Source organism: Macrotis lagotis, chromosome 1 (assembly GCF_037893015.1).
Source record: "Macrotis lagotis isolate mMagLag1 chromosome 1, bilby.v1.9.chrom.fasta, whole genome shotgun sequence".
Taxonomy (NCBI): domain Eukaryota; kingdom Metazoa; phylum Chordata; class Mammalia; order Peramelemorphia; family Peramelidae; genus Macrotis; species Macrotis lagotis.
In genome coordinates this window covers 347200358-347223779 of record NC_133658.1, presented here as the reverse complement: position 1 = coordinate 347223779, position 23422 = coordinate 347200358, and the positions used below count along the sequence as shown (strand labels likewise).

General features: G+C 38.9%; 1 protein-coding gene across 3 annotated transcripts in view; it reads left to right on the top strand.

The window, feature by feature from the left end:
• Positions 1-1146: 1146 nt before the first annotated feature.
• The window catches only part of CTNNBL1 (catenin beta like 1), a 219567-nt gene continuing 197291 nt past the window's right edge, over positions 1147-23422 (top strand). For 2 of the 3 annotated variants that reach the window (XM_074211917.1, XM_074211918.1), the window contains exon 1: positions 1147-1215. In XM_074211917.1, the coding sequence (XP_074068018.1) occupies positions 1186-1215 (30 nt within the window). In that variant the 5' untranslated portion in view covers positions 1147-1185. Of the gene's footprint in view, positions 1223-23422 lie in introns of all 3 variants that reach the window. The other variant, XM_074211919.1, reaches the window with a different exon arrangement.

Genomic DNA, 23422 nt, shown 5'->3' with positions numbered 1-23422 from the left:
AGGAGGTAGATGCTAAGTTCTATCGGGCTTGTTTCCCTGGATGATGGCTTCTGAAGTTGTAATGAAAGCCAGGTTGTTGGTTTAGAGGCACTACTATTCCTGAGGCTTGGGCTCAGGGTCCTGGGCTGTCTCTAACAGAATCTGAGAGGTATGTCAGACACTATGACAAAAATAAAAGAGCTGGGGTGGCTAGGTGGATAGAGCACGGCCCTGGAGTCAGGAAGACCTGAGCTCAAATTTGACCCCAGACACTTCATAATGACTTAGCTGTGTGGCCTTGGGCAAGCCACTTAACCCCATTGCCTTGCCAAAACCTAAAAAATAAAAAAAAATAAAAAAAATGAGAGCCTCTGTCATGGGGGAATCACACATTTTAAAGAACATAGAGAAGTGCTTCTGATAGAACTTGGCTGTTCTGAGAGACAGAGGGGAAGGGGAGCGCACCACTGACAGGGGGCAGCCCGGGCTAGGGCGGAAAATGGGGTGTTTGGTTAGGGTGAATGAAGCAGTGAGGCGTGCAGCTCGTGCCAGGCGCTGTCCCGCATGCTGGTCACCCACAGGGGACGCAGCCCCGCTGCCCCGGCTGCTGGGCACCCGCACAAGCCTCGGGGCTCGGGGCAAAGCCGAGCCTTCTTCCTGCCGGTCTCGGCCTGCCCGGGGCAGCGGGTGCTTTCCGTGCGGGGGTGAAGGGGAGAATGCCGGTCCCGGGGGGCCCCTGGGTCTAGGCCCCGAGTGTCCTGCGTGAGGCCGGGCAGGAAGGCTGCGGGCTCCGGCCGCCTCTGTCCTCCGTCGGGGTGCTGGCTGGCTGGCCCGCCCTGTTCGGATCGATCGTGTTAGATACAGGATGCATAAGGCCCCGGGAGGGGCGACCGAGTCAGATGGCGTTTTAGACCTCCGCCAGAAACGTCCGAAGGTGGGGAAACGCCGCTACCGACGAGCACCCGGGCCTCCATCATCTCCCTTCTCTCTAAGTGGATCAGCGCTGTCGTAAAAGCGGCGCTTTCCGGCATAATTTTACGGCAGTGTGGCGCGCCTGCGTGCGGCGGCAGCGTGCTTTGCGGCAGTGTGGCTCCAAAGGCAGCGGCGGAAGAGGAACTCCCAACCGAACGTGTAGAGCGGCGGAGGCGGCGGCGGCGGCGGCGGCGGAGGAGGAGGAGGCGGAGGAGGAGGAGGGTCGCGGAAATTATGGACGTAGGCGAGCTGCTGAACTACCAGGTGAGAGGTCAGCGCAGAGGAGGTTTGGGCGAGGGGCGGGCCGCCGGGTTCTCCTCTCTGGTCCGGGAGGAGGCCCCCAGGGACCCGACCCTTCCCCTCCGAGGGGGGCCTGGGACCTCCCCCGCCTTGGCGGCTCCTTCCCTCCAGCCCCGGCGCAAGCGCAGAGGGAGGCCCAGGCCCCCCCCCCCCGCCCGCCGGAGGCCCTCGGAGGACTGGAGCATCATTTCGCTTTCAGAAATGGCGAAGTGCAAAGAGCCGAATTTAAAATTTAGGAAATGTGGCCTCGAGTTCTGTTTGTGCAACTTAACAAGATGTGTGACCTTGGGCAGTTCACTTCCCTCTCCTCGCCTCGGTTTCCTCCCTTCCCAGCAACGGAGAAATGAGGAGGCGCTTCTTGCCCTGACTCGCCGCCTCTTCGGGCCCCTTAGGACCAAGACATTCCATGATTCCTATTTTAAAAAGCACCTTTGAGCCCTACTTCTAATGGAATGTTCTGTGGGCACTTCAGACTCCCCAAGTCCCAGACTCATCCCTCCAGCAAACTGTGGGTATCACCAACTTCCCAAACACCCAGTTTTATTACTTGGGAGGCATCTTCCCTCTTCTCTCTCCTTCAGCCCCAGTGTATAGGTAGATGTGGAAGTCTTGTCCATTCTGCCCCTCCTCTCCCCTTTCCACTCCCATGGCTGCCATCCCAGTTTCAGGCCCTTATCACTTCTTGATTTGGACCATTCAGAAGGTCTCCTAAATGGTCTTCTTGTACCCAGTCTTTCCCCTCTCCAGTCCTGCCTTAACAGAACTGCCAGTGGTAATCCTAAGGCATAGGCCTGACCATGTCCCATTTCTGCTCAGGAAGCTTCAGTGGCACCCTCAGATCTTAAAATACAAATGCCTTTTTTTGGGGGGGGGCACTTAAAGACCTTCATAAACAAAGACTTTAAATACCAAACCTACTTTTAAAAATGTCCAACATACTTTTCCAGGCTTAATACAGGTTATTCCCCTTTATGAACCCTATGTTGCCTCCACACTGGCCTTGCTCATAGGACAGTCCTCTCCTCACTAAATGCCTTTGCATGGACCATTCCCTATGTTTGTAATTCTCTTCCTCTTCACCTCTGCCTCTTAAATCACATTTCCTTTCAAACTCAGCTGAAGCACCACCTGCTATGTAAGACCTTACTATATTCTCCCCTCCCCTACTTAAAAGGACCCCTCAGTTACCTTGTATTTACTTGATAAATGATTTCTCTTGGTATTTTCAGGGCATAGTACTGTGGCTGGAATAAAGTAGATATTTAGTAAATATGTAGTAAGCATTTTGTAACTGCTTAATGTTTGATTTGCTGACTGTTAATTCAAATACATCCACTCTCTTCCCTCACATAGCTACCATATGGTTCAATACCTATAATAGAGACTGTTGGATTAGGCCCCTGAATGATTAGGCAAGGAGATCCTTGCCTCCAACTTCTTCAATCCATCCTTCAGACTTCTACTAAATTGATTTTTCTGGCACTGACCATGTCATTATCCTAATCAGGGCTCTTCAGTGTCTTCCTTTTGTTCCTAGAACAAAGTTCAATCTCCTTAGTTTGGTATTTCAAACCTTCCATGGTAGGGTGTACTTCACACCCATCTTTCCTTTAGTATTTTAAATTCCTCTCTTTCTCATACTCCAGATCAGTCAAATATACTTGCTGTCTGTATTGTTCGCAACATTTCATCTATCAACTCTCTGTCTTTGGTACAAGTGGTCTCCCATGTCTAAAATGTATTGTTTTCTGCGCTGCCTCACTGAGTCCCTGACTTCCTTTAGAAGCACATTCTACAGGAGGCCTTTTCTGATCTCCATCTTCTCTAGTTGTCCTTGCTCTTTGTGATTATTTTACAATCTATTTGTGTACATTTGTATCTCTCCTCCCTTCCCAATTAGAATATAAATATTTTTTCTCCTCTTTCCCCATGGGGGGAAAAAAGAAAAACAAATCCTTGTAACAAATATACATATTCCAACAAAGCAAATTCTCAAATTGACCAAGTCTGAAAAATTGATGTCTTATACTGCACTCTGAAGTCCATCACCACCAGGTTGGACATTGCATTGATCAGAGTTTGTGATCATTCAGAGTTGTTTGTCTTTCTGTGTTACTACTGTTCTAGAAATTGTTCCTTTGGTTCTGCTCACTTCATTCTGCATCAGGTCATACAGGTCTTTCCAGAATCTCTTAAATTGTTCCTTTCCTAATTTCTTAGATACAGCAGTATTCCATTGCAATCATATGCCTAATGGGCATCCCTTCAGTTTCCACTTCTTTTACTGCTACAAGAGCTGTCATAAGTCTTTTTCTACACATGAATCCTTTTCTTTCTTTGATATCAATGGGTCAGAAGGTTAGGAAAGGAGAAAGAAACTATTACTATATTTGTAGTGAATATGAAATTGGTAGAATGATTGGGAGATGTAGTTGTTAAAGGGCCGATGTCAGCTTGGAAGGAAGTCTAATGGAATTTAGGGATCTGCCCTTGTACTTATACTTTCTGTCATTTTCATCAATGATCTGGGTGAAAGCATAGGTTTTTATTCCTTTCTAAATTAACAGATAGCAAAAATTTGCAAAAGAAAGCCAATTGGATGAGAGGATGCAACAATGCAGCAGGCCAGAATGATGGTCTGAATCTAATAAAATGAATTTCTGGAGGTAAAATTATGGTCCTAGACTTGAATTTTTTAAAAAAATCGTCTTAAATAGATTGAAGAGGAATGGCAAGACAATGGATCTTATCAAAAATTCTTAGGGTCTTAGTGATCAAGATGACAAGATAATGTAGTCTTGGATTAAACTAGAAGAATTATGTTAAAAAAGTTGATGGTTTCACTGTATTTTGCCCTAAGTTCACATCTGTGGTATTTTGTTGAGTTATGGGTATCACATTTGAGGAAGGATATGTTAAGCTGGAGCTTGCAGAGAAGGATGGTGACCAGATGTGAAGGGAACTAAGAGTCCATGGTATACAAGTTGATGATGTTTTTAGTGATACTTTCATTTAAGCTGTGATATTTATGTATTTTGTTCTATTGGTTTTACTTATTTCACTCTGCACTAGTTCATGTACATCTTACCAGGTTTCTCTGAATTTCTCATTTTCATAATTTAAAACTTAATTTATATTGAATTTTATTTTTCAGTGAACAAAAATTGTTTTTCTCTTCCTCCTCCCTACCCCTACCATTAGGGGAGAAAAAAAAAAACAGAAAGCTAAAACCCTTGTAATCAATATATGTAAACAATCAAAACACATTTCTGTATTGGCTGTGTCCAAAAAAATATGTCTTATTCTGCACCTAGAGTATATCATTTCTTTGTTGGGAGATAGGTAGATTGCTTTCATTATTGAAATCTTGCTTGAGTGGTCATCACATTGATGAGGATTCTTATGAATTTAAGTATTTGTTTTTACAGTTATTATTTATAAATTTTTCTCCTTCTGTTCTCTTCACTGTGCATCATCAAGTCTCAGATTTCTTTGAAGTTTTTTATCATTTCTTTTGTATTATAGTATTTTATTATATTTACATGCTATACAATATTCAATTATTTCCTTATTAGTTTCCATTTCTTGGTTACTAAAAAGAAAACCTATTTTTGTACATATGAAATCTTTTTCTAATTCTTTAAACTCTTTGGAGTGCTTAGTATGCTTTCTGAATTCCATTGCTGACGAAACCTTTATTTTATTATTGAGGTTTAATTCTTACAGGAATTAAATTAGAAGAGAAGCACCCTAAGATAGTGTGGTGTAGTAGAAAGAGTACTGGATTTGAGGTCAGTTATTACATTCGAGTCTTGGTTCTGACTTGTACTAGATAGATTATCTTTTGTAAGTCTCTAAACTTTTTTCAGCCTGTTTCCTCATTTTTAAGAAGGCTTGACTAGATGCTTTTTAAGATCCCATTGAACTCTGACATTATATTCTTCTATCTCTGACTTATATTAATATTCTGTTGCAATGACTAGAATATGTAACTTTGTAGTGGTATATTGTGATTAGGAAGAAAAAGACCTTAAAAAGAAGATACTTCACTTTGTGGAAATTAACTTTTTGATGCCTTCAGGTTTAGAAATCTCATCAAAAATGTGTTCAGCAATTTCTTGAATGGAGTTTCTGCTGCATGGGCATGTTTATGAACTCCAGGGCAGTGTCATTAATACCAACTCCACAAAAGCAGGAAAAAAGTTCTTACTACAGAAGTTTTGTATTAAAAGAATTCAGTATATATTGAATGAGTGGCCATTTCTTGGTGTTTGATATTATAGTATGTTTAATAAATTGAACTTCTACTGATCTGTGGATTTGGTCATATATAAATTCTAGGACTTGTTATGCCATTTGTCATTATATAGGATGTCTTCAGTCTTAATATGTAGTTAAGTGTCTGTTTTTATTTTCTTTTTTCAGTGAAGGAAGCCAATTATATTGAAATATATTTTCAATATGTATATTTTTTGAATTTTACAATTTTTCCCCTAATCTTGTTTCCCTCCCCCCACCCCCCACAGAAGGCAGTCTGATAGTCTTTACATTGTTTCTATGCTATACATTGACCAAAATTGAATGTATTGAGAGAGAAATCATTTCCTTAAGGAAAAAATAAAATGTAAGATATAGCAAAATTACATAATAAGATCACTTTTTTTTTTAAATTAAAGGTAATAGTCTTTGGTCTTTGTTTAAACTCCACAATTCTTTCTTTGGATACAGATGGTATTCTCAATTGCAAATACCTTGAAATTGTCCCTGATTGTTGCACTGATGAAATGAGCAAGTCCATTAAGATCAATCATCAACCCCATGTTGTTGTTTTGGTGTACAATGTTCTTCTGGTTCCATTCATCTCTCAGTCTCAGTTCATGCAAATCCTTCCAGGCTTCTCTGAATTCCCATCCCTACTGGTTTCTAATAAAACAGTAGTGCTCCATAACATACATATACCACAATTTGTTTAACAATTCCCCAATTGGTGGACATTCACTCAGTTTCCAATTCTTTGCTACCACAAACAGAGCTGCTGTGATTATTTTTCACAAGTGAAGTTTTTACCCTTTTTCATGATCTCTTCAGGGTATAGACTCAGTAGTGGCATTGCTGGATCAAAGGGTATGCAAATATATACATATATAATGTGTGTGTGTGTGTGTATATATGTGTGTGTGTGTGTATATATATATATATATATATATATATATTTAAAGTTCATAGAGCTCAGATTATGAACCTTGACAAACCAAGTAAACAATATTCCTTTAATGGGTAGTAGTGAGAAGGACAAGGGGAAAGTCCAGGAAGGCACCTGTTTTTTGGTAAGGATTACTTTTTTAAGTTTTTTTTTCTTTTTTTTAAATTTATTTTTTATTCTCATTTTGTACAAATTTTTTTTACATTAGTAAAATATTCTTGTTTACAAGTAAACAAAATACCCCTCCCCCCATGAATATAGATAGACTTGCTTGGGCAAAAAAAGTAAAGGGGAGAGAAAAAAATTAAAATTAAAAAAAATAATAGTAATAATTGTAGGTATGGCCAGGTGGCACAATGGACGAAGCACCAGCCCTGGAGCCATGAGCACCCGAGTCCGTATCCAGCCTCGTAAACCCAACAGTCACCCAGCCATGTGACATGCAAGCCACCTGATCCCCACTGCCCTGCAAAAAACAAAAAGAAGAAAAAAAAAGACCCAAAATAAAATAAAATAGTAATAAAAGTAGGGGTGTCTGGGTGGCAGACAGAGCATTGGCCCTTGAGCCAGGAGCACCTGGGTCCGAATCCGGCCCCAGACACCCAAAGATCACCCTGCTATGTGGCCCCGGGCAGGCCACCCAGCCTCACTTGCCCTGCACCCTCCCCTAAATAATAATAACAAAAAATGTGCTTCAGTCTTTGTTCCAACACCAACAACTCTGTCATGGGTGGATCACATTCTTTATGATAAGTCCATCACAAAAGTTACTTCCATATTTTTCCACCGTTGCCATTGCTGATTGGAACTCCCTCCTTTCTTATTTCTCCACTACCATGTACTATATTTTCTCTCTCCTTTTACTCTGACTCTGCTGTAGGGTCGCTGAGTGGCACAGCAGACAGATCCCTGGTCCTGGGGCCAAGAAGCCCTGAGCCCCCATACCACCCTTTAGGCCCAGAATCCACCTGGCCCTATGGTCCTGGACAGGCCTTCCAATCCCAGCCCCTTGCAAGAAGTAAAAAAAAGAAAATGTGTTATATCTGACTACTCTCCCCCCATAGTCCATCCTCCCCTCCTTTATTCACATCCCCACCCCTTCCCCCTGCTCCCCCCCTCCTTCTTACTCCAGATGTCTATACCCCATTGAGTATATTTGCTGTTCCTCTCCTAGCCACCTCTGATGAGAGCAAAGGTTCCCTCATTCCCCCTTGCCTCCCCCCCCATATCATTGCAATAGCTCATTGTAATAAAGAAAAATCTTATTATATGAAATATCTTGGCCTATTCCCCTCTCCTTTTTCTTTCTTCCATTACATTTCCCCTTTTTTCTATTGACTCCATCTTTACACCATATTTTATCTTCAAATTCAGCTTTCTCCTGTGCTTCAACTATAAAAGCTCCCTCTACCTGCTCTATTAACTGAGAAGGTTTATATGAGTATTATCAGTGTCATTTTTCTATGCAGGAATACATGCAGTTCATCATCATCATTAAGTCCCTCATATTTTCCCCTTCTCCTCCACTTCTATGCTTCACCTGAGTCCTGTATCTGAAGATCAAACCTTCTGTTCAGCTCTGGCCATTCCAAAAGGAACCTTTGAAATTCCCCTGGTTCATTGAAAGTCCATCTTTTTCCCTGGAAGAGGACATTCGGCCTTGCTGGGTAGTTCATTTTTGGCTGCATTCTAAGCTCTTTTGCCTTCCGGTATATTGTATTCCAAGCCCTATGAGCTTCCAATGTAGTTGCTGCTAAGTCCTGTGTGATCCTGACTGCAGCTCCACGATATTTGAACTGTGTCCTTCTGGCTGCTTGTAATATTTTCTCTTTGACTTGGGAGTTCTGGAACTTGGCTATAATCTAGGGGTTGGTTTTTTGGGATCTCTTTCTCTGGGGAATCAGTGGATTCTCTCCATTTCTATTTTGCCCTCTGCTTCTAGAATATCAGGGCAATTTTCCTGTAGTAATTCTTTGAAAATGATGTCAAGGCTCTTTTCATGATCATGACTTTCAGGTAGTCCAATAATTTTTAAATGATCTTTGCTAAGTCTGTTTTCCATATCAATTGTTTTTTCAATGAGATATTTCATATTTTCTTCTAATTTTTCATTTTTTTGGTTTTGAAGTATTGATTCCTGATTTCTGGTAAATTCATCAATCTCCCTGAATTCTATTCTTTGTCTGAAGGATTTGTTCTCCTCAGAGAGTTTTCTTATCTCTTTTTTCCATCTGGCCAATTTTGCTTTTTAAAGCATTCTTCTCCTCAATAACTTTTTGAACTGTTTTGTCCATTTGACCTAAGCTGGTTTTTAGCATGCTATTTTCTTCAGCATTTTTTTTGGATTTCCTTGACTAAGCTGCTGACTTCATTTTCATGTTTTTCCTGCATCTCCTTTCATTTCCCAGTTTTTCTTCTAACTCCCTCATTTGATTTTCAAAGTCTTTTTTGAGCTCTGTCATAGCCTGAGCCCAATTTCTGTTTTTCTTGGAGTCTTTAGATGCAGGAGCTTGTGCTTCCTCATCTTCAGACTGAGTATTTTGATCCTTCTTGGGTTCATTTGCAAAATATTTCTCAATAATCTTCCTCTTATTTCTCTGCTTGGTCATTTTCCCATCCTGGTCCTGGTTTTGGGGTGCTTCCTGAGCTTTTGGGACACTCCCACAGGGGTCTCATTGTGTGAGGCTCTGTCCTCCCTCCTGGTCTGTGAATGACCATAAGCGCCCCCCTCTGCCACGGGCCAAGGTGGGGGGGCCCTGTTGTTCATGGGGGGGCCTAGACTGCGATCAGGATCTGAATGTGGTCAGAGCCCCAGAGTCCTGTTCCAGAGGCAGAGGACAGAGCTCTGCAGTCTATCTTTTCACTCCCCTCCCTCAGCTCAATGGGCTCATGCCCTGGGGGCTCCTGCTTACCAGCTCCACCTGCTTCTGTTTCAGGGTCTGGGCTGCGGAAAGACCAAGCTGCTGGCTGTGTGCCTTGAGGGCTGGGCTCCACGCACTTTCTCTGGCAGAGGTCCCCTGCTGTTCCCCCACTTTGTGCCCGGTGCTCCCCAGGGTGCAACTCAGGAGACTCCCCCGCAGCTGTGAGCCACAGCTCCCAGTGCCCTGGGGCTGCCTCCGGGAGGCTGAAGTTCTTTGGCTCTGGCGGGCCACCCCTCTGGGGGGCCGCCCCTCCGACCCTGACCCTGGGGAGCAGAGCCTTTCTGCTCTTTTCCAGGTTACCTTGAGTAGGAGAACTGCCTCACTGGGTCCCTTTGTGGGTTCTGTCTCTCGAAAGTTTAGTTAGAGTCCTTAGCTTATGAGTTTTATCAGAGAGCTCCTTAAGACTGGATCCCTTCTAGTTGCCATCTTGGCTCCGCCCCCCCCCCCCCCGTTTTTATTTTCATCCAAATTTTTTCTTTTTGTCTGAACTGCTTTTTAAGATGCTGTTTGATAGAACTTTAAGTTGAGTCATTAGTGGGCCATTGACAATTTTAAGGAATGGAATATTCAAGAGGACTTCTCATAGGATCTGTTTTTGGCTTTTGAGTTTTGCAACATCAGTCACTTGAAGGCAGAGATGACATGGCTTAGCAGATTTGTGGCTAATGCAAAATTGGAAGTTGTAGTTAATATATGTTGTTAGATAACAGATTCAAGACTTAAAAATAGTTTTACAATCTAGAACTGAGTCAATTCTAATAAGTAAATTTAATAAGAATAGGGTCAGCTAGGTGGTGCAGTGGATAGAGCACTGACCCTGGAGTCAGGAGTACCTGAGTCCAAATCCGGCCTCAGACACTTAATAATTAACTAGCTGTATGGCCTTGGGCAAGCCACTTAACCCCATTTGCCTTGCAAAAAAACCTAAAAAATAAAATAAAATTTAATAGGAATAAATGTAAAATCCTGCAGTTGGGTACAAAATATACCAACTGAAACAGATATAGAATGGTGAGGAACCTACTCAGGATGATGGAGTGGAAGAAATGAATGTAGTTGATCTCTGGCCTACAACTACACAAAGATCTCTAGACTTTGTCCTGATCAGAAAATCCAAGGAAAAAAAAATCACAGCCCCAGGTCAGCGTAGGAAGATAGAGCCATCTCTGGATTTAAATGGGGTGTATAGAAAAGTGGTTGTGCAGCATTCTATTGCAGGAACTGAATGAAGACTTATCTATTACTGAGCAACAGGCAGAGAAAAGGTCCTGAAAATGGCTCAGAGGAAAAAAGTACCAGCTTGCACCTCTGCCACTTATTACCTAGTCACAGATCCAGGTCTGTTTGAGGAAAGGACCTGTGTCTAAGTGTGATGGTTTAGTTATGGACTCTAGGATGAGTAATGAACAAGTAGAGAAGCAAGTAGCAACTATGAGGCTCTGACTTTAAGAACATATTGAAGTCTTTAAAAATATTTTTTATTATATTATTTCCCCCAATTACAATTAGAACAATTTTTAAAATGTTTGAATAGTTTTAAAACTTTTTTTTAAGTTTTGAGGGTCAAATTTATCCCTTCCTTCTGAGATGGTAAGCCATCTGATATACAGTAAAATAATAATGTAAAACATATTCTTATTAGTCATTTTTTTAATAAGAAGACTCAAATAAGAAAGAAAGTGAAAATAATATTCAGACATATCAGTTCTTTCTTTGAAGGTGGATGGCATCCTTAATCATGAGTCCTTTAAAAATGTTTTGAATCATTGTAATGCTGAAAATAGCCAAGTCATTCACAGTTCATTGTACAATATTACTATCACCATGTATTGTTCTCTTGGATCTGCTCATTTTACTTGCATCAGTTAATGCCTTTCTCAGTTTTTTTCTGAAATCCTCATTTTTTCATTTCTTATAACACAGTATTATTCCAACATGATCTTTTTGTCTTTTTATCAGGAAGCTTGAAAGACTTCTGTTTCATTAAATATCCATTTACCCTCCTGAAGGATTATACTTTGTTTTGCTGGATAAGTTATTTTTGATTGTAATTCTAGATTCTTTGTCTTCTAGAATAACTTGCTTCAAACTTTTGCTGCTTTGGAAGCTGTTAAATCTTTTTTTTTAAAGGTTTTTGCAAGGCAAATGGGGTTAAGTGGCTTGCCCAAGTCCACACAGCTAGGTAATTATTAAATGTCTGAGGCTGGATTTGAACCCAGGTACTCCTGACTCCAGGGCCAGTGCTTTATCTACTGTGCCACCTAGCTGCCCCTAGTCTCTCTTTTAAAATTTAATTTTTATTTTAAGGCAGTGGGGTTAAGTGACTTGCCCAGGGTCACACAGCTAGGCAATTATTAAGTGTCTGATGCTGTATTTGAACTCAGGCCCTTCTGACTCTAGGGCTGGTGCCCTATTCACTGTGCCACCTAACTGTCCTCCCACCTCCCAATCTCTTTCTGACTTGTCTGACTCCCTTAGCCCCTCTGAGCTCCTAAAGCTGCTGTTGCATGTACCCTGGACTATTTCTCACACAAATATTATCTACCTCACCTGCCTACCTCCTAAAGTTGATCTTAGGCTGGAAAATTTATCACTCTGACCTTCTGTTTACTCTGCAACTTCAAAATTTGATTTGATGTATTATTTTAAAGGTTTTTTTTGAGGCATTATATTAAAGTTGTTTGGAAGGGAATGTTAGGAGAGTTCAGCTGGGTTCATTTCTGCTTCACCTCTGCCATGGATTGGGAAGAATAGATAAAATCTGGTCTTGATTATAACATTACCAGCTGAGAGGGTAAGAACTTCATTTTTCTGAACCTCAGTTTCTTAATTTAAGGAAAAGGATGATTATATAGTCCTCCCACCTCACAGACATTTATTAAATAAAATTATTAAGTAAAAATATTTTGTAATGAAAAAAGTATTAAGATGTGTTATAAATGAATTATCTACCCATTAATTATACTTCATGAATTTTCCATAGCTGGAAGGTTGGGCTTTTCCTATTTTCTCACTTAGGTCCAGGTACCCTGGGATTTTGAAATAGAAGTAAAAAGATAGCATACATGACTGAGATTTATCTTTGAATAAGATAAAAAACTAGATGTAATTATTTTAAAATTATCTATGGTTATTCTTAGCCATTTATATCTTTTCTATTAATATAACTAATTGAGAATTGAAATGAATTTTCTTTTTTTATGTCTTTTCGTCCTTATTAAGGTCCATTGGACTCATGTTTTTCTGTTTTATATCTTTAACACATTCAATATTGGAGTATATCAGTCTTGTTTATTAGGGTAGAGCATGGAATGCTCCTCCTTCCCCTACCTTTTTTAAGTTCTCTTTAAGCTTTTGATCAAGAAATGTATTCCAGCTACAGGTTGTGATGCTTTATTTAAGTTTTCTGGCCATCTCTCTGAACATTAATGCTTCCATTGGATTAGATAATAGCTTTTCAGAATGAATGACACCTTTGGAAGCTTCAAGGTTAGCTATTCATATACAGAGGACCAGAGAGGGCAGGTGTGTTTGTGTGTGTGTGTGTGTGTGTGTGTGTGTGTGTGTGTGTGTGTGGTAGCAGCTCTGACCTCAAAAGAGGTAGGAAATCAACAAAATGCAAAAGCTTAGCAGTAAATGAGGAAAAGATGGGTCAAGCCATTCAGTTTATTGAGGGTGGATGAGGAAAGAAGTCTCAAAAAAATTCTTTTCTTTCAAGGGGGTGAGGGTCATATGAAGTTAAGGTAATATTTCATTTTTTAATTTCTCCAGTTTCCAATTGGAGAACCTTGAAGTTCAAAATGAGTGAATTTTTACTGAATCAAAATTTTAACCTTTAAACATCAACATTTTATTTTAAGACAGTTTTATAGAATTATAGCATATCATAGGCAATTTATAGTAATAGAAAGAATGCTGCATTTGGAGCTGGGAGCTTGGGTTCAAATCCTAATTTCTGAAATTTGCAGGCAAGTCATGTCACCTCTCTGACGCCTGCTTCCTCTCCTGTAAAATGAGGTTAGTATTTTTTTTTTGCAAGGCAGTGAGGTCAAGTGGCTTGCCCAAGGCCACACAGCTAGGTAATTATTAAGTGTTTGAGGCCGGATTTGAACTTAGGTACTCCTGACTCAAGGGCCCATGCTCTATCCACTGTGCCACCTAGCTGCCCCCAAATGAGGTTAATACTAATCTCTTCCCTGTTTCACAGGATTGTTCTGAGGAATATGTTTTGTAAGTTCTAAAGTACTATAGAATCGTAAGCTATTTTTTTAAGGAATCTTAAAAGATAGTGTCAGAAACAGAATGAACCTTAGATATTACTTGGTTCAAATTCCTTCTGATGAAACTGAGTCTTAGATAAGTGACATGTCCTTAATCCTACAACTTAGAAAAGCCATTTTTTGAATCCCAAGTCCTAAAATCTTAAATTCAACTTAAGTACTCTACCACACGAAGTACCTTTAGTTCTCAAAAGTATCATACTTGCTTATTTTTTTCACAAAATAGTTGTATTTCAAGGATTTCTTTGATGTAAACACTTTTTTACTAATGCAGATCACAGCTCTTAAATGGCATATAGAAGATCATACATGTGATCTTTGAGAGTGGCTACGGATGGCTGAAAAATCCATCTCCCTGCTGCTAAGCTTGTGTGAACCTCTCTGATTTTTAGTTAGGCCTGTCCTTAGATGACAGACATAAAATCCATTGCTGGACTCATAGGAGAACCTTTCTAGATTAGTAGGGTTTGGCTAAAGCAAGTATTTTGCTAGGATAGGGACCGCACGATTACCTCTAGTCTTTGATGAATATATTAAATAATATTTAGTTTTTCATGATGATTTGAAGTTGTTGTTTTGAATGCCAGTTATGATAAGACATCAGATATACCTATCTTCCTGCAAATTGTTTTGTCTGAAATCTTTTCCAATCCATCCTTGATTAGCCCTCTTGAGGATGATGTCAGATAGGATAGAAAAGACACTAAATTTGTCACAAATAATCTCCAAAATAGATTAATCCATGTGTACATAAATGAGACTATAATACCATCTTAAATTTATCTAGCACTTTATCTTGGTTACAAGCATGATAAAGTGATGCTTTCAGGATTTATTGAGGTATGTGAGACTATTTGGTTTTTTCGGATAAATGACCTATTACTGTGCTTTTTTGAATTCTTCTGTCTGATTTTTATGGTTTTTTTCTCTCATGCTATTTTAAGTCACTCACCTTTCTGTATGCCTTCTTCTAATAGCCTTCTTCTCCTCTCATGCTAATTTTTAATTTATTAGTTAAAATTCTCTAAAATAAGAGTAAAAAGAAACTTTATAAAAAAAAAACCTAAGAGAAACTTTATGAGGGACTTAGCAATAAGCCAAGTATGTGAATTTTGCTTCCTTTCCAATTCTCAATGGTAGTCTTAGTCTTTTGTTGTCAGATAGGTGATGTCTAGGTAAATGAACTTTTACTGTATTTGGATTATGTTATTCTTAGTTACATGAGATGTCTTTGAAATAGAAAAATTTCAATTACTCTATTAAAATGGCTCTAATACCTATCTTAGATGCACAGTTAACATGGCCCTTCCTTTAGTGTATTTCTATTAAGGAAGATAAAAGAATTTCAGGATGTTTTCATTTTTTTAGGAGAGTATAACCAGGAGTAGTAGAGTTTTTCTAATTTATTTACATCTCAATGCTAAGCAGGAGAATACCTCCAACCCACTGCCCTCTAAATTTAGAGTTTCTAAAGGAATGTAGTACTGCAGTAAAGAGTTATTTTCCCCTTACTTCCCTGAAGTCATGCTATAATGAGCTTTCTTAGAATCACTTGGGAAGAGAGACTCTTCATCTGTTATCCAGAAACTTGGATGCAGTTCCATATTTTTGATCTTTTCTTCCTCTCTCCCATCACCAGTGTTTTTCCTGGTCCTTTGTCAAGTGATGGCTAAGAAGCATAGCAAAACTCTTGTTTACTTTACTGGGTAAACAGTGTATACTTGCCAGTTTACTAGGTACTTTCACCTTCCATGCCCCCTTCTGACTTTTGAGCCAGTTCAAATTGTTGGGATTAGTAATTTGAGTTTCCTTATTTGTTCCCTCCAGTTTAATCTGACAAGTTAGTACTACCAAGAGTTGTGATGTGGTAGAAAGAATCAGAGTTATCTGCCCTGTGACTTAATACTTGAATTTGTATGAAGTATGAATTTGTATTATCAGGCTGTTTTTAGGTAGTGCCCTTTAGAGAAATACTGAATCTATAATGGTGACTCTAAGTAGCACATACATCTACTGCATTGATCCTAAGTAGTTATATATGAATGGTAGGAAAGTGTTGACAAGATTTTTCTAACTGTTTCATTGCTTCCCCCCCCCCCCCCCCGAAAGGGACAGTGGCACCATTGACCATAATGTCTGACTAACCGAGGGATTTATATGAATAAAATGAAGACATAGTTGTAAGTACTGATGTTTCTGAAGCCAAACTTTACTCAAGATTAAAATACTAAAAAAGATTAGACCTAGATAAAATTTGCAAAATCCCTGTTATTCTTAGACCCCAAAATGGCAGGCAGAACAAATTCTGTCTTCTGCTCCTGACCTCAATAAAAGACTTTGGTCCTTAAAGATAGTGAAATTCTTTTTGATCTTGTATGAAAATATTTAACATGTTATTTGTGGGAGGGACAAGAATGGGGGGGGGAGGAAAATGAGACAGAGGAAAGAGAGACCTAAGGATCTATTTTTGTTAAAAATCTAAGTTTCTGATGCTAAGTAGTTATATTTGAGTGATCTGATTCTCATTTTGTTGAATAATAATTGTGATATAATATGTGATATAAAAAATCCCCAAGAGTGATTATGTTTAATTTCTTTCCCTATTTTCAAAGAAAGATTTGTTTAAAACATTGGTGCAATCTTCTGAAATGCTGTATTGCCAAACTCAAGTTTTAGATTTCAAATATATATAGGAGCAGCACATATTCTTTTTTGTGTGTGTTTGTTTTTTGCAAGACAGTGGAAGTTAAGTAACTTGCCCAAGATCACACAGCTAGCTCATTATTAAGTGTCTGAGGCTAGATTTGAACTCAGGTCCTTCTTCCTCTAGGACTGATTCTCTATTCACTGTACCATCTAGCTGCCTGGCAGCACATATTGTTGAGAAGAATCTTGATGACTCTTGGGAAAGTCACTTTCTGGATCCTAGTTTCTGCAACTGTAAAGGTGATAGGGTTGAACCTAATGGCCTTTAAGGTAATTTCCAGCTCTAAATCTTTGGTAACAATCTTACTTAAATATATTGTAAATTTTATTTCTTCAGTCTTACACCTTGTTCAAAAGCCATTGCTTCCTGATCATAGGCAGCTATATGGTGAAGTGGATAGAGCATTGGACTTAAAATCAGTAAGACTTATCTTGGTGAGTTCAAATCTGGTCTCAGACAGTTGCTAGCTATGTGACTTTGGGTAAGTCTCTTACCAGTGCTTGCTTCAGTTTCTTCATCTGTAAAATGAACTGGAAAAGGAATTGGCAGACCATTCTTATGTTTGCCAAGAAAAATCCCAAGTAGGGTCATTAAGAATTGAAAAATGACTGACCAATATGGTTAGTTCTTAGTAGGTATTCAGTTGGAAGTACTAGCTTTAAAGTTAGAAGGGACCTTAGACCCTATCCAGCCCCCCCCATTTTACAATAAGGAAACTTGAATTCTGAGAATTTGAAGTACATAGGTAATGAATAGCAGAATCTAGATCTGAACTCAAGTCTTTTGATGTCAAATCAGATTTCTGATCTGATTTCATATTAAAGTCAGATCATTTCATGGTACCTTTATGAATTAAGTTGCAACCCTTCAGTTTAGGATTCCAAATTTATTTACTGGTATAATCTCATAATATTCCCTTGCTCCCCCATACTTTCTTATTCATACCCTTTTCTCCAACCAAACTGCACCAATCACTGTTCTCCAAACTCTTTGTTTCCAGTGGTTTGGTATATTGTTTTTCTTCTGCCTGGACTGTTCTTTGTGATAATCAATCCATAAAAGACATGGAGTTAGAAATGATTCTTGAAGACTTTTTTATATCCTTAATTGGATGATTCTTCCTCCTTTGAACTCAAGGGATACTGTTTACCCTTTCCTAAGGCCTTCTGGTCTGCTTTATATACAGATTATTTGGGTTTTTTCCTTACTTTTCCACCTGCCTTCTGCAAAACTTGAAGTACTTGAAAGTACTTTACATCTTGTTTTTGCATTTCCTTTATATTTCTTTTTGCTTGTTGAATACCTGACTTCAACCTCAATGGGTACTCCATAGATTTGAATTGATTTGGATATGGACCAGGGTTATAGCTCTTACATAAATTCCATTGTAGTAAACCATCTGAAACTTTTGGGCCATTTAATTTTTGAAAATAACAGAATCTATCACAATCTGTGGTGCTGCAAAACCCCCTGGCTGAAGCCTGTGCTCTACCACAGATAATTGCTTTCCCATCTAGGTTGTTTTCAAAATCTCCAGTTCTAAACATTTAATCTGTTTTCTGGCTTAATCAAAAAGCAGAGCTTCCTTAGTGCCAGACTTGGCATAGAAAATGTGGGCATGGTGCCGTTCATTTTGCACCCTGAACCTTAGAGAATGGAGAAAGCAACCCCTCATGGCACAGAAAACAATGCAGCTGACCCCAGCACCTGGCAATCTGTAAGGGAACTGTGGAATCTGTAAACTTTCTGCACTACTGCCTAACAATTGCAGATGGTCTGAACTGATGATTAAATATCGCTGCTGTTTTGCCCAGAACCTCTGTGGCCATACCCTCAGTGTCTGGTTTTACATTCCAGTGGGTAATTAAAGGGGCAGCGCCAACTCCTATTACTTCCAGGACATCTCTTTCATTTGGCTGAGGAGTGATTTTACTTTTTGCCAATTGCAAATGCAAATGTGATAAACAAGGGCTCTGGATGACCATTTTTTATTTTGAAAATTTTGACTTTAAAAGAATGGTCTCTAATGAAAGTGAATAATTGGTATGGGTTGCTATCTCAGATAGGTGTTCTGCCTTCAGACTTGTCAAGGTGATTTGGCAATGGATTTTTCTCTTGAGTAGGCATATGACACTCTGAATGGGCAGAGATAACATAAATTAGAAAATGTTACAAGCCTATGTGCTGAAGAATAGATTTCCTTCTGACTAGAGATGGCATTTGTGGGGTTACCTTAATACCTTGGTGAATCTCTTTACAGGTAATAGAGGAATTTTCTGCAAACACTTGACCTGGATGGTTTTTTTTTTTAAAGAGTCCTTTAAAGTTTGAAAATACCTCAGGCTACTAAATCTACTGGTATTAAATACCATGAAATTATACCACATTAATTTCTCAACTTCATACCTCAGTCATTATAATGAAGTGAGGAAAGCAGGAATCATAATTCTGCTTATTTTTGCCAAAAGGCTATCATTGTCCACTCCCACAAAATCTCTAAGGGCAGAGAGAAAGATTCTTCAGACAGAAAGATTTTCTGAGTTTCCTACCTAACGTGACTTATGACAGTGGCCAAATGGGAACCTGATAATGAAGACTGTAATTCAACCTTGAAGAGCCTGTCTAATGATTGGAAGATTAAACATTTTGTTTAAATTAGCAATGTTTCTCTCTCTCTTCTGAGTGTTAAACTACTATCAGTGCAGGATGAATTCTCCTTAACACTTCTTTACTGGACTCCCACACTCTGGTTGAGATTGTCAGCAGGAGGTTAAGAAAGTCTCATTTTAATTAAAAAAGCAATTTTTAGCAATAGTAGAGATTATGTGTGTGTCAGATGAGGCACTTCTGACCATGTGAACTCCCTGATTATGGAGAGCAGTGAGTATAGCCTTCTTCTGGAGCATGACAATGAACCTAATAGGAAAATATTGTGTGATGTGTATAGCTAGGTATGAAACTCTACTCTGCATTAATAGCAAATTCTAAAATCTGTCCTTCAGTTTATGGATTTTGTAAATGGGTTGAAGAGGTTTATAAAGATGTTATAGATTATATGAAATTGAGGGGGAAGGAATTAGTCTGTAGTGCATGTAATATATTAGATAGTGGTATAATTCCTGATCATAATACTGCATTTAACCATTGTTTAAATATTGATGTTTTTATTTCAATTGTATTGATATGTTTTTTTTTTCTCCTGGCATGAAATTGACTGGCTGGAGAAGTAAGACTACACTTCCAAAGGAAATACTCTTTCTTTTGTTCAGCAAATCATGTGTTGAGATTTCAGATGAAGACCTAGGATTTGGACTGATATTATGTTGTTTCAGAGTCCTCCTTCCTTTCAAACCCTATCCCCTAGTTTCATAGCTGTAAACTGATTTGTTAGAGTAGGATCCAATGCTGATGGCCCTAAGGAAACAGGTAACAATGTACCCTTGTAGAGGAACTTGGTTGTTATTTCCTAGAATTTTAGAGCTGAGAAAAATTGTAATTTGACTCAGCCCCCTCATCTGAGTCCAGAAAGAGAAAGTGACTTGTCCTAGGCAATACAGCTGTAAATAACAAGAGCCAGGATCAGAATCCTGATGAATATGAATTCTTCATAGATACTCAGAGAAGCAATCCATACTGCTTCTTGTTGCTGACTAGATTTTGATTTCTTGATCTTGATCTTCTAGGTTGATCTTAATAAGCATCCTGTAATTGATTTAAAACCAAACTTATCTTCAGAATATCATCTGTATTCTGAGATCAGTTTTTTTCTCAGAAAATATTTTTTTTCCTGCATCTTTTAAGAGTTAATCATGCAACTCTCTTGCTTTTAGAAACCAAAACTCAGCTCAGTTGCCATGTTCTTCATGAAGCTGTCTTTGATCCCTGCTTCTCCCCCCTTTCCCCATTCCCAAAATAATGGCCTTTCTCCTTTGAGAGCTCATATAGCATGTTGCACCTTTCTGATGTGCTTAATAATTTTATTGTTCATTTATTTATGTATATTTTATATTCCTCAGACATTAGACTGTAAACTATATGAGGACAAGAATCATACCTGAGCTAAGATGCACTTCCCCTAGAGCCAACTACTATATTCTGTACATTCACAGCTCATTTCTTTTACGTTAATTTGAAGCTAACTAAGCTTCACTTGGATTTTTTAATTTGCTTTCATCCTTGTGTTTTCTGACAACTCTGCCTATTATTTTGTTTGGTCAGTTCTCAATGGATTGTGTAAGTTATCTTTGCATCTATCTGTTGTTCATTAAGCCTTCTTGTTTTTATTACTGCCACACACTGGTCTTGGCCAGTTCAAGTGTCTTCCCATTATTGTCTTTCCTACCTATGCTTCTATTGGGTGTGGATCAAGATGCAACTGGGTGTCAGTCTGGTAGGCAGTGTTTATGGGAAAGCCTGCTTTAGGTAAATCCTGCATGCTGTAAACATTATAGGTGAGGCAGTACAGTAGAATTAACATAGGAGGTGGTGCCTGGGATATTAATGTGAGTATTGCCACTGAAGTTTTAGTGGGGAAAGGAGAAAGAGTTTCTGATTTCTCCTGGTTGTTTGCATTTTCATCTTTTTGAAATTATTTTGTTTATTTTTTCTGCATATTGGATCCTTCTAGTAGAATAGCCTCTTAAGGTCAGAGACATTGTTGTGGCTTTTTTTTTCTGTGTGTTTTCTGGTTAAATATAGTGCCTTTTCACATAGTTGGGGCTTAAAAACGTTTGTTGAATTGAATTGTTGGTATTGGTCATTATTGTTGGAGTCAGACATGTTTGCTGTCTCAGAATTGGCCCATTTATACTCTAGGATGGATAATTCACTGAAGCTTCAAAGAATCATTGATATAGAACTGGAAAAGTCCTCAGAGGTTATCTAGACCAACCTCATCATTTTACACATGAGGAAACCAAGACCCAGGCAAGAAACTTGCTCAGGGTCATCCCAAGAGTAAATCACACAGGTAGGTATCAAACCCTGGTCTTTTGACTTCAGGTTTCATTTACTTTCCATATATCTTTTCACATTTAAAAATATTCTTCCTATTTGCTGCTCCTTAGGACTCAATATTATTTTGTTGTGTTCATATACTATAGTTCCCCCCCCCCCCCCCCCCCGAACCTTTTACTACTCTTTTGGCACAGATTTGTTCCTAACTTTTTGCTACTAAACCTATATCAATTTTTGCTCACAACCTGTGATTTCATCAGTGTGTAGGTAATTTATGGGTGTAGAAACTCCCCCCGTTAATGGAGATTACTAACTGCTTTGTTACATACAATCCTGGATAATTGAGGGGTAGGGGATGAGGGAATATTGGAGAAGCTAATTGATTTGTCCACAGCCAGTCTTTGTCACAGGCAGGACTTGAGCCTGGTTCTAAATGATTCCAGTGCTCCCTTTTAGCCACTAGGCCATACTGCCTCTTTTTACAAATACTGCAAATATAGTTACTACTGATATTTGTGTATGTAGAGATCTTTTCTGACTGTTGGTATCCAGTAGTGGAAACTCAGGAGGATAAGTGGGTCAAAGGATATCAAGAATTTTATAAATTTTGTTGTACAACTTGAAATTATTTCTAGAATGATCTAGTAGCAGTGAATTAGTAACTTTTCCCATAGCCCTTCCAATCTTGAATCTTCCATGTTTACTCTCTTAAAAAATTGGTGGATATTAGGCAAAAACTCCAAAGATGTTTTAATTTGCATTTCTCTGATAATGATTTTTTTAATTTTTTTTGCAATGCAATGGGGTTAAGTGGCTTGCCCAAGACCACACAGCTAGGTAATTATTAAGTGTCTGAGGCTGGATTTGAACTCAAGTACTCCTGACTCCAGGGCCGATGCTCTATGTGCGCCACCTAGCCGCCCCCTGTTAATGATTTTTAATGATTTTTTTCCCCCAGGTAATTCCTTTTTAAAGTATACTTTGTCTAGATGGGGTTTTTAACTGTTTTTGACACCTCTGGACTCAGAATAATGTTTTAAAATGTATAAAATAAAAGGTCCAGGATTGCAGAGGAAAAATAGTTATCACAATATTAAAAACAAACTGTCTTTAGTTTAAGACCATGGTCTGAATCTTTCTTTGCCTCTAACCATATTCTACTTTTTATTGACTTCACATACACGGTATAGCATCTCATCTCCATTATACTGCAACTCCTTGAAGGCAGAGACTTTAAAAAAAAATCTTTGTTTCATCAATGGCAGCCACAGAACTCAATAGATAGAGTAAGAACTCTATCCACTGCACCACCTAGCTGCCCCATCAGACTGAAGCAACACAGAACTATGAAATCACTTTTTGTTCTTATGTGTTGCATTCTTATTTATTTGGTAGGCCCAGATCTATTTCTTACATTTTTTGTATTTTGTGAATTAACTGACATATGCGTTCTTTTCATAGAAGTTAATTTTGAAGCTTCCTAATAGTTTATGTAATCTTTAAGGAACATTACCATTTAGGGCTGAGGCAGAGCCTCAGCATCAGGCAGGGCAAGGGTAGGTTGGCACCAGGGTTCTTTTCTTAAGAAACCTGCTAAGTATTTATTTGATTGGATTTCCAATCTTCCCCATTCATGCTCCCTGCTAGACTAACTTGCCATTCCAAAGCAATGGAAGTGAATTCCTTTGTGTAGAGTATTTTCAGTATGTCTTGTACATATTTTATTACGACTCAAATTCCTAAGCAATTTCAACCAGAGATGTCTGAGTTACAGTAGGATTCATGTCAGGCTGCTTTAACACAGGTGTTAGAAATAAGATTAAGAGGTTGTTGAAAAGATATCACTAGAGCTCTGAGGTTTACTTTCTCAAGTCATTCTAAATTGACAGCTAATGGGAAGTTTGCCTTGATGACTCTTTCCAGATCGTTGAAAGTGACTTGAGATTTACCCACAGAGGAAACTGTTGTTTATGAAGATTTACTTTTCATTCCTTTAACAAATAATGCCTAGTTCTTCTGATAACAAGGTTTTGTTTTTATTTTATTTTATTTTTTAAAATTTGTTTATTTTGAATTTTAGAATTCCCCCCCCCCATCTCACTTC